The sequence below is a fragment of the Ovis aries genome, chromosome 13 (genome assembly GCF_016772045.2).
Source record: "Ovis aries strain OAR_USU_Benz2616 breed Rambouillet chromosome 13, ARS-UI_Ramb_v3.0, whole genome shotgun sequence".
NCBI lineage: Eukaryota > Metazoa > Chordata > Mammalia > Artiodactyla > Bovidae > Ovis > Ovis aries.
In genome coordinates this window covers 39,347,684-39,361,235 of record NC_056066.1, presented here as the reverse complement: position 1 = coordinate 39,361,235, position 13,552 = coordinate 39,347,684, and the positions used below count along the sequence as shown (strand labels likewise).

The window sequence follows — 13,552 nt, the reverse complement described above, 5'->3', positions numbered from 1 at the left end:
GCAACCCCTGGCCATGAGGGGGTTGTGAATGCCGGCTGGTGCCACCAAATGACATTTGGAGAACTTGCTGGTACGTCCTTCCTCAAGAGAAATAGTAAAGTCTGACTACACGACTGTGATGTATGTAATTCAATTTCAAGTGGGACTAAAGAACAAAAAAACAGAATCAATTTTGAAACCTGGATGTCTTTTCTCTGTGAGGAGGCTGGCTAGAAACTATGGTCATTTATGACAACTAAAGGGCTTCCCAGGCAGTGCTAGTGGTAAAGAACCTACCTGCCAGTGCAGGAGATGTAAGAGCTGTGGGTCTGATCCCTGGGTTGGGAAGATCCTCTGGAGGAGGGCATGGCAACCCACTCCAGTATTCTTGCCTGGAGAATCCCCACGGACAGAGGAGCCTGGAGGGCTGCAGTCCATAGCACCGCAAAGAGTAGGACACGACTGAAGCAACTTAGCACGTGCCTATGCATCGCAACTAAAACTGTGGTGGCAATCTCTTATTAGCAATATAACTTATTTAGCAATATCACAGTAAAATTCTGGTATTAATCACATTTGCAGTCGGTATAAAGCAGTCCACCAGGGGCTTTGGTGAGTGATTTAAAGTGCACAGTGTGGAATACTGTGCCTTAGAGGTTTGAAACTTTATCAGAACTACAAGCATTGTATTGATAGTTAAGAGAAAATGAAATTGGGGTAACATTCTATCAGTTTCGTAAATCATGCTTTAACAAATCAGGAAAAATCCTTGGCAGAAAAAGGCAGAGCTGAAGAGCAAACTGAGAGCTGCTCAGTTTATCAAACAACTTATCATTCCAGATAGTGTGTGCTCAGATGAAAGAAAAAAAAAAAAACACAGAAAAGAGGGGAAAAAGGAATATGGTCAAAAATGAAAATCAGTTTGCTACAATCCTGTGATGTAACTGCTGCCTAAAGACCCATATAATTCTTCTGTGCAATGAAGCAGGTGGAGTTGTTTTTGCACATTTCTAAACTATAAAGAATTAGAAATGAAAGGGATAACATTTTCATATTCGCACAGCAGCATGTCACAAAACAGGCAAAACTCAAGCTAGAATTTTTAAGTTCCCAAACTAAGTTGCCCACACAGAGTTTAGCAGAACTCAATACGTCAAAAAGGATCTACGGGGGAAAATCACATGATGTCATCAGTGACAGGAGGGAGTAAAGTTCAATAGGAGGGCATTCAATGTAGAAGCCCATCCGTACCAGCTCCCCAAACCAGAGGTTCTCTGCCACCACTAACCTGGCACTGAACTGTGACTGGAGAGAAGCAGGGGACTTCCCAACCACTCCAGTGTCAGGACTGAGCATCACCTGCTGGTGGGAGCCTCTTGGCCACCCCATTCTCAGCAAGTTAATATGGCAACAGGGGATGCTGCTGGCCTACTCATTATTCTGTCTCCCTTTCTTCCTTAGGAACGGATTCCCGGGACATATGCCCAGTTGGAATGTTTCCCCACTTATGACCTGAAAGTCAAGAGAGATAAGCAGGCATCCTTGATGAGGGATGGGGTGGAAGCAGGAGGGAAGGGGGCAGAGTGAAAAGTCATTTTGCCCTAGTCCTTCCTCCTTCCTGCCTCTTGCACATGAAATGGCCGGAACCACAGCAGCCACCACAAGATGCTGAGGATAGAAAAACATTATAAAGGCAGAATAACAAATGACAGAGGGTCTGGGTTCCTGATGACACCTGGAAGCCATTTTACCAGAACTGAGTTGCTTTTCTCCAGATATTTTTAATGAAATAAAAAAACTAAAAAAAAAAAAAAAAGCCCAATAACCTGTTTATCTGACTCTAGCTATAAATATTAAGTTCCAGAATTTGTGTGTTGTGAAAACTTTTAAAAGCCATCAAGGGTAACCTCTGCACCACAGCTATGGGAGAGAGCAGGAAGGAAAGGGGAAGGAGACACAGAAAGAGGGAGAGAGGAGAGAGAGGCAAGGACGAAGAACTGGAGCCAGACCACCTGGGCTCTAACCTTAGCCCCTAGTCTGCCACCCTGCTGTGACTGTGGACAATCTGTCTTGTCTGACCTTGGGCCTCAGCCTCATGGCACCTCAGTTGCCTCATCTGTGAAATGGGGATTCTTGCATTTCTCCAGTTAGTTCTGCTTTGCTGGATGTGACTATTGCTGCTGCTCCTAACAGCGGTATGAATTTGCCTGACACCTTTTGCTGTTGCCCCATGTATCTGTTTTTTCGCTCTTACCCTCTGGCTGCCCATCTTTGCCCCACCTCCTGGCTTCCCCAGAGTACTGCCCCGTGGGGAGTCCCAGCCACGGTTTTCCCATGGCCACACTGACTCATCTGACTTCAGGCTGACGCTTTTATCCTTCCTCTTTTTGAGACGACCCACAGCCCGGCGTGGGGGCAGGCTCCTCTTGGTCTGCAGGATGTGCCAAGAGCCGTGGAGGGGCTCGGGGACCCCAGTTGTAAGCTCTTGCACACAGTTTTTTCAGAACCAGTGTGTGCTCAGCAATCAAAATAACCAATCCATACATGGGCTTTGTGGGGGTGGGGTTAGAGGGGGCTGAATGTGAACCAGAAAAATCTTCGTCTTCTAAAATAGAAAGGCCATAGGTCATACCAGAAGTCGACCGATCAAGGGGAAAACTACAAACACATTTTTGTGAGTTCTGGGGAGCAACCCATAAGACTGAATAACGGAAATGCCTTGGAACGGCTGACCCTGGAGAGAGGGCTTGAAAGTAGAGACCAGCCCTCCTCATGCAAAACCCTGTAGCACAGTGTAGCTTGAGCACGGATTTTCTCATTAGAAAAAAAGGTGTGGTGGATGTGGATATCAAAAATATTGCACGATATTTTAGACTGACCCTTGCCATTTACAAATCAGATTAGAGGTTAAGGTTTTTAATTCTATTTTATAACAGATATAACATATAGTCTTACTTTCGTCAGTTTGTTAGTATTTTTTTTTAAATCACAGCATTGGGACAAAATCATGAGAGACTGTATGAGAAGGAACTAGGGAGAGAAATAACAGCTGGAAGCGCCCAATGAATTCAGCTGCCTTTAAAAAAATGTCAGTTTATGTACCTTTAGTTTTCATGTCCTTCTGGAAAAATTAAATTGGAACACTCTTGATCACTTCTTCATTTCATGTTGCCTGGTGTAAAAAGGGCAAGAGCTTAATGTGCCACAGACGAAAGCCGTGGGGCAGCTGGGCACACATGGGCAGGCGCCCGAGACTCTGGACAGCTGGCCGGGCCTCCTCTCACATTTTCCCAAGCCCACGGTCACAGGGCGCAGCTGGAGCTCTGGGGTGAGGCAGGGGACAGAGGTGTGCTTGGTGTCTTCTTCTGATTTCATGTTCAAAAAAGAGGAATATTTAAGGACCTCGTTTATTTTTATAAATAAAAATCCAGAAAAAAAATCCTTTTCTACACTTTGAGAACTGGATTTCTTTAAAAGGAGGAGGAGAAGCAGAAGGGGAGGAGGAGGTAGGAAGAAAAGACATCACTCAGAGGCTGATCCGAGCTGGACCATCAGGGGTTCCCTTGACAGCCTTGGCCTCACCTGGAAACAAGTCAGAACTGAGGTTTCTCAGCCACACCCTCCCCCACCCCACCACCTGCTGGCATCTGCATTTTAACGAGATGCACAGGGGATGTGTGTGCATATGACAGCTGGAGAAGCGCTGCTCTAAAGTAAGATGAGGTTCTAGAATGTTCGAGTCCATAGTTCTCCAACCTAGCCTCAAATCAGTGTAAGTTCAATGCATGAAGCAGGGCACCCAAAGCCGGTGCTCTGGGACAACCCAGAGGGTGGGGAAGGAGGTGGGAGGGGGCTTCAGGGTGGGGGGATACGTGTATACCTGTGGCTGATTCATGTTGATGTATGGCAAAGACCATCACATGTTGTAAAGTAATTATCCTCCAATTAAATTGATTAATTTTTTTTTAAAAAAAGAATCAACAGGAAGCTTCAAAAAATATACTGATGACTGGGTCCCACTCACCTTGGAATAATTAAAACAAAGCCCTTGGGGGCAGGGCCCAGCCTGGGTTTATTTCAAAAGTGCCCTAGGTGCACTCAACCAGTAACTGGGGCTCAGTGATAGAAGTAAGTGATGCTCAGGGTTGCCAGGCTGTCTGTCCTCACCATGACCACCAGCTCAAGCATGAGTGAATCCCCATGGTAGCCTGGGACAGCACCAGGAAAATACGACCAGTGTTTGCATGGGACATGGTGGAGGGGGTGGATAACTCCATACAAACCCAACTTGGAGCCTATCCAGTTCCTTGGGGGAAATGTAACAAAAAGACTCCATCATCTAAATCTCTTTCCATCAAAGAGATGACCTATTTCTGCACAAAATGCTACTGCAGAGTGAGAAGGTTCAAACTCAGCTTCAGTCACATCCTGGAGCATTCTCCTCGAGTACAGTTTGAGAATTTAACCCAGATGGAGAGCATGGTCACCAGGTAAGCCACCAGCCACACTCCCTAGAGTTTTGTAACCAAGACACACAATACCACAAGGGTGACACAAAGTGTGTGTGTCTGAAATACTTTCTTGTAAACCTGGCACCATCGCCAAATGTTAGGCTCTTGAAAGTGTTAGTTGCTTAGTTGCGTCTGACTCTTTGCAACCCCATGGACTGCAGTCCACCAGGCTCCTCTGTCCACGGGATTTTCCAGGCAAGGATACTGGAGTGGATTGACATTCCCTCCTCCAGGGGATCTTCTGGACCCAGGGATTGGACCCAGGTCTCCCGCATTGCAGGTGGATTCTTCACCGTCCAAACCATCAGGGAAGCTGTAGGCTGTTGAGGCAAAGTTAATTTCCTGTAGATGCATGACAGGCTGTGTCTGGATTCTGCTCTGGTGAGTGGCAAGTGTTCCGCTTTGGGACCACAGCGTCAAGGATGCCATTTCTTCAGTTTGCTGTGGTTTTCATCCTTGGGAAGAATGCTTTCTTGGAGCGGGTTTCCAGGAGGGCCCAGTTCTGGTCACGTGTGCAGGTGGGAGGCACACTCTTGGCCCTGGGATGTGGGCCCAGCCACCCTGTGACCCGTCCCCCCACCCCGCTTCCCTCAGCCCGCGAGAGCTTCCCTGGTACTGCCGTCCGGTGCAGAGGATGAGGTGGTCGTAGAGCACGACTTTCTCTCTCGAAACAATGACCTGCTTGGCTGCTCGGTCTATGGCAGTCATCCTAGCAGCCACCACGTTGACCCAGGAGCACAGCGACATCAGTTCATGATCTCTGTCATTATAGCAGTGGCTGCAGAGAGAGAGGCTCCATCAGTGACATTTGAGCAGCTGACAGCGAGCATTAATGAGACATCTAGTGAGCTGGTTCAGGGCCCCTGGTGGGCCGAGCCCGTGCTCTTGCTGAGAACTCACCAGGACCTGGGCAGTCTAGATTTGTCCTCGTGAAACATTTAGAAGCCAATTGACATCTTCCTATTAAAGCTAAATTGTTTTGCTTGGGGTAGGCCAGTCCACTCCAGGGAGGGTGCATGCACGCCCGTGTGTGTGTGTGTGTGTGTGTGTGTGTGTGTGTGTAATCATTTCTAATACTCTTCCTTCCAATGCATGGTAGCTCAGATGGTAAAGCGTCTGCCTACAATGAGGGAAACCCGGGTTCAATCCCTGGGTGGGGAAGATCTCCTGGAGAAGGAAATGGCAACCCACTCCAGTATTCTTGCCTGGAAAATCCCATGGACTGAGAAGCCTGGTAGGCTACAGGCCATGGGGTCGCAGAGTCGGACATGACTGAGAGACTTCATTTTCACTTTCCTTCCAATGCATGGCCGGTGCAAATTTACTTTAGTTGTTGAACTGTCATATTGACAACTGTCATCTTGTCATATTGACCACAGACTCGGAGTGAATGAGGATGAAGAAAGTGACACCTGAGGATCCCTAAAGGCAGGGGTCGAGGTCCAGAATACAGAGAACCATGCCCGTGTGCGAAGGCTTTTTGATAAATGACTCATATCCAGAATAAGCGTATGGTTTCATGCTCAAACAACAAAACACATTTTATTTAAAGAAGGTGTCAATTGGGGAATTATGTTTGCACCCAGTACAATCCTTGGGGACTTTGGGGAGTCCCTCCTAACAACAAAGGTGATTTATAGGGACCTCTGCTTCCATAAGAGCAGGTCCAGGATGGACGGGTTTGCTTCTCTGGGTTCTATTTGAGGATGAACACAACACTGTAATGGGAGAAAAGTAGATTTCCTGTGGCTTTGGGATTATTTAGATTTCTATAAGGGTTCTTTCCAGAATCTTCTGGAGGGCATGACCCTCAGGTACAGGATGTTTTAATAATCCTGTTCTGAAGACCGAGAATGCAGAAGAGCAGAAAACTGAGTCTGTTTAAACCCGGGTCTAAACAGCCAGGGTCTGTGTTCCCCGAGCCAGGGTCTGTGTTCCTGCTCTGTTGCCAAGGAAACTGGGGACTCTACACCCGTTTTCAGAACTTCACCATCTCCACCTCTGAGCAGGAGACAATGACCCCTCCTCACCCGCCTCGAGGGTTGTGAGGGATGGGCATGAGAATGTACGAGATGCTGTCTGGTCAAGTGGGATGCATATGTGAGGAGTATTAGTCCAGATAATGTTAACAATACACAACCCTGTTTACTCTGCTTCGAGGCAAACAGGGTTCTGAAGTGGTAATGGGAGAACATTTTTTCTTTTTGATCCATGTGTAGAGTCTGCTCGCACCACACAAAAAGAACCCTGGTAATGGATACACATTAGACCCTGTTATGGGGCCTGTGAAAGAGAAGCGAGTCTGGGCTTTGTATCTCTCCATGCAACAACACTTAAAAAAACAAGAAAATTTCTTCTTAATAAGAAAAGAAAATAGGGGGCTGACCTGTCACAGGAAAATAACAGATAGTGAGATGAAATTCTTTTTTAAAAAGCCATGTTGGTAGCTTTATAGGAAAGCAGGATGTTTCATTGATTTCGTACATTCACGAAGAGACCCATGAAGGCCTGTTGCTACTTGCGACATCATCCATTCCTAAGAGAGTGGTACTGTCAGCCATCCAAGATGGGAAAAAAATTAAATTTCATTAACGCACAGGGATTTGTCACATGAGGATCTGCTCAAAGATGCAAGTTCTCAGGAGAAATTTGGGAAAGGCTAAGATGAATGCCATTTTTAATGATAGTCGGTCAGCAGTGTTCATAATTTCAGAATTCATATCTCAGAGCTCAGATCTGAAGCTCTGTCCAGCAGGCTGGCACTCAGAAACACTGGGGCTTTAGGGAACCTCAGGAAGCATGGAAAATGTGGGATGCTTCCTTTTACAGCCTGTGACCACACAGAATGACATTTCTCAGTTTAGGACATCACTGGGCAGGTGATGCCCATCCGTTTTGGATATTATAAACTATTCTGGATCTCCTTTAATTCACCCATCAGGTAGGTGAAGCTAGATACTGGAGGCTGTAAGTGTTCTGCCTGTAAAATTATTTCCTAAGCAGAGTAAATGATTATTAAGATTCTCACATGGCAGGGACCATCTCAAGGCTTGGAGACCAGAGAAATATCTCCACCAGGGTTCTCTGGGAGACAGAGAAGAAACCAAAGAAGGGAGGTCCATGGAACTTCATGTTTCTCAAGGGAGCTTGACCCTGACACAGAAATAATGTGAAAATTTGTCTTCATAGAACATTCTGGAGACAGGTAATAAGGAGGGGGGCGGGGAGTAGAAATACAGAGTGGCCAGCTGGCTCAAAGTTGCAGTGACCTCAAACCTAGAGATCGGAAGTCTTAGCCTAAGGTCCCAGGTGCAAAATTAGGAGTGAACTCCAGGGGAATAATAAATGTAAGTGTGGTGAAGACTTGCATTTCATGGAATTAAAACCCTACAGGATCGGAAAGGACCTCAGAGGTTTTCAGGAGGGTTTATTGTGACACTCCCGGAAGAAGGAGCATCGTAATTACCCTTCAGTGGTTCAGAGCGGATCGTCCAGTTAGAGGCGTTCTCCCTCTGCCTGTTCCCCCTCCCTCCCAGTGCCCTCCTTTCTGCTGCATCCTGGGTAAGTCATTAGCACTTCCACCAGAGGCTGGACGGTGTGGGAGCATGGGGCAAGGGAACAAAACATGGCTCTTCAAAAAATAATAATGGCAATAATAAATCCAAACACTGGTTATGGAAAAGTTCAGAATTTGTATTGGGTTGGTCAAAAGGTTCATTCAAGTTTTTCCAGGAGCTAGTATGGAAAAACCCAATTGAACATCTTGGCCAACCCAATATTTAGCAGGAGGAATTTGAATAATTAGATTTACAGATGTCAGCACACTTGCTATTTTTTAACTCCATGATCAGAAAGTTTCCTATATCGTGATCTGAGGACCATTTGAAAGGCAGCATCCTGTTGCTGTTTCTAGTTGTAGCTTCTGTGGGTTAGGATAACATGCTGGTCCGCATCCAGAAGCATCTTATATGGCTGTGTTATCTAGCCCCTATCTACACCCTGGTGGAGGGGACTTTGGTAGGTACTTTTTGAAGGTATCCATCATCCATTTGACATAATTTACTGAGCACCTGCTAAGTGTCGAACATTGTCCCAGACACTGGGACCCATCAGCGAACAAAAAGGCAAAACATTCCGGCCCTTGTGGAGTTTGCAATATAGCTGAAGGATTCAGAATCAACCATTTTAAAGGCAAACTGTGTATTTACAAGGATTTCAGTAATAAGGAAAACAACAGAGGAAAAGGACTGGAGTGTCCTGGAGAATTGGTTGCAGACAATTGGGTGGTCAGAATGGGTCTCGTGGAAAAATGTAAGTCGCTCAGTGGTGTCCAACTCTGCAACCCCATGAACTGTAGCCCACCAGGCTCCTCTGTCCATGGAATTCTCCAGATAAGAGTACTGGAGTGGGTTGCCATGCCCTTCTCCGGGGATCCTCCCAAACGAGGGATCGAACCTGGGTCTCCTGCAATGCAGGCAGATTCTTTACCATTTGAGCCACCAGGGAGCAAAGACCTCCAAGGTGGGGACTTGCCTCTTGTGTTCAAGAATCATCAAGGAGGCTGGTGAGGCTACAGTGGAGAGAACAAGTGCAAACATATTAAAAGAGGGGGTTAGAGGTGTCAGCAGAAAAGGACAGGCTTCAGATTAGATGGAGCATATGGAACTTTCTGTGATGACAGAATCCTTCTGCAGCTGGCCTGTCTGATAGGAGAGCTATGAGTTACACGCGGCTAGTCAGCCACTTGAAAAGTGGCTCAAGTAATTGAAGGGCTGAACCTTAATCCCCTTGAACTGTAATTAATTGAAACTTAAGCAGCCACATGTGGCTCGCGGTTGCCACGCTGGACAGAGCAGCTCCTGGCTGCTGGTGAGTTGACATGATCTGATTCACGTTTTTGCAGTGTTTCTGGCAACTGGGCCGATAGCATGGATGGGGGTGAAGAACAGGGGCAGAGGCACCAGGTGACCGAGTGCTAGCCACATGCAGGTCCCCGCAGAATCAGGCCAGCAGAGTGTCACTATCTCTCTGCTCTCTTCTGAAACACACCTGGCCTGGAGACTGACAGGAAACCTTGGCCACGCTGACTGAATTACATTCCTCGTGAGACAATGATTGGGAACACCGGTATTTCCCGGGAATTGTGTCATTTGGAAAGACAGAAAGTGAGGGAAGGCGTGTGAATGGATTGACTGTCCTCGCTCAGCCAGAACTTGGCGTTAGACTGATTTTAACCCAAAACTCCAGTGAGCCTGGTTTAGCCAAGCACAATCTACAGTCAAATCCCTCAAAGCACAGAGAGATGAAGTCCCCTTTGTGGTGGGGGCAGAATTTTAACCTCCGTCGACCTGGCTCCAAACCCAGACCCCTTCTGACGGTGCTCTCTGGTGATGTCCTTACCAAAACTCCGAAGTTTATAGTCTGGTTTTAAAAGTACTGGGTCAAAATGAGCCTGGTTCTGCTGGCAAGGTGGCTGCTGTTTTTGTCACTGTTTGACAGCAAAATCAGCCTTTTTCACAGAGGAAAGAGGATCCTTCTTCATGGGTCTAAAATTAACACCCCCACAACCCCCACTGAGAACAATTTCCTCCCTCCTTCCTGGCGAAACAGGGACATTGTTTCTAGAGGTAGGGAGCCTAATCATGCCTGTACTCACGCTTTGCTCAGGAAATTAAAATGAGTGGAAGCTGAGTGATAATGAAATGGCATTTTCTAGAAAGGATGTTGTCTTAAGACTGATTCTGTGGGGACAGAAACATTGACGCTTGCCTTGATCGCTCCAAAGACCTTTGCTTCATCAACCTCGGGTGTTAGAGGGCTGGGTGGGTCTGAGACCCTCACCCCAGGGAGGCACCCAGCCTTTAGCTCCTTTCAGCGGGTTGCCTGTTCTGATGCAAGTACGGTCACCAAGCTCCCCTGCCCTGGAGAGTCACTCAGAACCTGAGTGTAGGTGGTGTCTGGGTCAGCAGACTCGTCCCATATGTCTGGAACAGGCCAGCATCCTCCCAACCCTGCCATTCACTCTGAACTTGCGTTTGCATCTCCTAAAGAGTGTCTGAACCCACAAAAAAAGCCCACCACTTCCCTTTTCTACTGTTTAGCAGAAAGAGGACCGCACATAAATGAGGGCATTTAGGCTTCAGTATGAAAAAGCAGGGGAAGGATAAACTGGGAGTTTGGGATAAACAGATACTACCATATACAAAATAGATAATTAACAAGGACAACACAGGGGACTCTACTCAATATTCTGTAATAACTATATGGGAAAAGAATCTAAAAAAGAATGGATATAAGTATAAATGAATCACTGTGCTGTACACCTGAAACTAATACAACATTGTAAATCATCTGTATGCTCATATAAAATACATTTTAGAAAATGAAATTCATACTCATTTGCTAAAAATTTCCTTTGTTCATTCCCCAGAAGTTTTTTTCCTGGGAGTCCGTAGGTTGAAATCAAGGTGAGATTACTGAACTTCAGATGAGAGCTAAGGAGAAAGAAGAAGAAAAAAAAAAAGGTAAAGCACAATTCTGTGAAAGTTCATTGTAATTCAATTGAACCTTATTTCACAAGTCTTCTAATTGTTGCTGCTTTCTTTGACCGTAGCAACTCTTTTTGCAAAAACCTTTCAAGAGAACCAACCATTTAAAGGAGAAAGAGGGCATTGGAACAGCTAATGACAGGAACTTCCCAAACTGCTGGCCAGTGAAGACAGAACATTAATTTTTAAAAATTTGCTTTTCAGAGTAAAACAAAATCAAACTCCAAATTAGGAGGAAGCGGGTAGATTTAGTATAAGTCAAAGTTGGGAAGATCTCCTGGAGAAGGGATAGGCTACCCACTCCAGTATACATGGGCTTCCCTCGTGGTTCAGATGGTAAAGAATCCACATGTAATGTGTGAGACCTGGGTTCAATCCCTGGGTTGGGAAAATCCCCTGGAGGAAGGCATGGCAACTCACTCCAGTACTCCTGACTGGAGAATCCCCATGAACAGAGGAGCCTGGTGGGTTATAGTCCATGGGGTCGCAAAGAGTCTGACACGACTGAGCAACTAAGCGTGTGCGTGCGCACGCGCACACACACACACAAGCAAAGTTTGAGTTTCAGATAACTTCTGAGAAACGGCATGGAACCCTAACCACCACAGTGAAAACTTGCTGAGTGCTTGCACTCAGGGGTTCTGCGAGGCCCTCCCCAAGTCCTTGAAGCAGTACTATTACTACCCTGACTTTACTGTGTGGAACGGAGGCAAAGCGATTTGCCAAAGACAGTACACCCAGGAAGTCTGGAGGTAGGATGTGAACTATGTCGTTTGGCTCCAGCATCTTCTCACCTAACCTTGGTCTCCACTGCCCTGTAAGACCCCAAACTGTGGACAGGGATGCAAAGGTCATCTAATTCCCACAGTCAACAATAGATTTATGACTTTCAGATGTTTGTAGCTACTCAAATCAGGAGGCCACAGCATCACAGAGGGGAGAATGCTGGAGGATTCCTTTCGAGAGCAAAGCTACCTTGTATTTATTCACATCAGGCTTTCCAGGGCTCAAGGTGCGCTTATGGGCATCGTCATAGAGATTAATCTTCAAGACAAATTCTGCCGGGGGCGGGAGGCAGGTTTGCATTTATCTGTATTTCAGACTGAAGAAAATCAAGGTTGAAAATGGTAGATAATTTCTTCATGGTCAGGAAGGTCAGAAACAGCTGGACCAGAAATGAAAGCCTTGCCTTCTGACCCCAAGTAGCACCGGTTGCATTCATTCAGCCAGGTTTCCCGGAGACCAGTGCTCTGGGGGATGGTGAGCAGTCCACTCAGTACACACGTTAAGTGGGTGCTTCTCAGCGCTCCTTCCCTCTAGGTTTCCCTGAAATGTTTACAGCTCTCCTACTGGGCAGATCTACCCTCCAGCTAGAGTCAGCAACATTTTCTGGGTGGGCTGATCTTCTGCTGGCCTTCAGCAGGACAAGGAACGTATTTTTTTTCCCTAAAAATATCTTCTTGGTTCACCCCTCCCCTTACACCAACGAACGCCAAAAAAGAAACCATCTCCAAGTGAGAGAAGAACACCCGCCCTCCTTACCCAGGAGGGAACTGGAAAACTTCCAAACGTGGAAATGCTATCAATTTGCTGACAATCTGTTAAGCACCATTAAAAGCCGGAGCCTTTTGGTGAAGGCACACATGGCCGGCAATGGAATAAATTCAACTGCACCTGACATTTAAAAGTAGCTAAATATTATGAAAGGGTCTGCTCTAAAGTCTCTAGGGATGTGTGTCATTTAAAGGCGAATATTCTTATTTGATACAAAGAAAACCAAGAACATCTATCCTCTAACAGTAATAATTTTGAATCCATTCAAATAACATAAAGGTTACAATTAACCCCAACTACTTAGGGCGGCCAGTCTGCAAACACACCAATCATAGGCCTTTGATTTCTTACCATTTAACGGAAAATGCAAATAATAATATGTGTTTATACTCACATGTGGTCAAAATTTATTTGGGCTTTGGAGGCTAAGTGATCAAAATATGGTTTATGTTATATAAATAACATCTATATGCAGGCCTCTTTCACATCTCTATGTGAATAGGAGGCTTAGTGATTATTCAGCGATATCTTTTACAACAAAAACAATCTCTTTGGCACTGAATAATTTGAAGCAACAACATGGACCACTTGTAGAATGACCTTAATTTGCCAAATTACTGCCCTACATTACCCAGAATTATATTACACAGTTAAAGGTTTCAACAAAAGATTAGAGGAGGAGCATTTTCTTAATTTTTATCTGTTCATTAATTTTTATCTATTTTTATTTACTCCTCTGCTTTAGCCTCAGCCAAATTCCTTCTGCGGTCTTCCTTGTGGCTTCTCTGACTCCTCATCCACTCTTCAGGATTGCCATTTCACCCTTTATCATTCTCCTTACTATGCCCTTTCTCATTTTCAACTGAGAACACCTCCCATGTCATAAGGAAAACAGAAAAGAAGCCCCCCTGGCAGGACCCCTCCCCCATTTCCCTTTTTGTGAGCTCCACATACTCCAAC

At 45.8% G+C, this 13,552-nt stretch overlaps 1 protein-coding gene across 1 annotated transcript in view; it reads right to left on the bottom strand.

Annotated features, from left to right (window-relative positions):
* CFAP61 (cilia and flagella associated protein 61) overlaps nucleotides 1-13,552 on the bottom strand; it is a 250,124-nt gene that overhangs the window by 73,923 nt on the left and 162,649 nt on the right. Inside the window, exons 19-20 of the mRNA XM_060397508.1 lie at nucleotides 10,886-10,984; nucleotides 5,104-5,268 (exon numbers count right to left, since the gene is read on the bottom strand). Of these exons, the coding sequence (XP_060253491.1) occupies nucleotides 5,104-5,268; nucleotides 10,886-10,984 (264 nt within the window). The remainder of the gene's footprint in view (nucleotides 1-5,103; nucleotides 5,269-10,885; nucleotides 10,985-13,552) is intronic.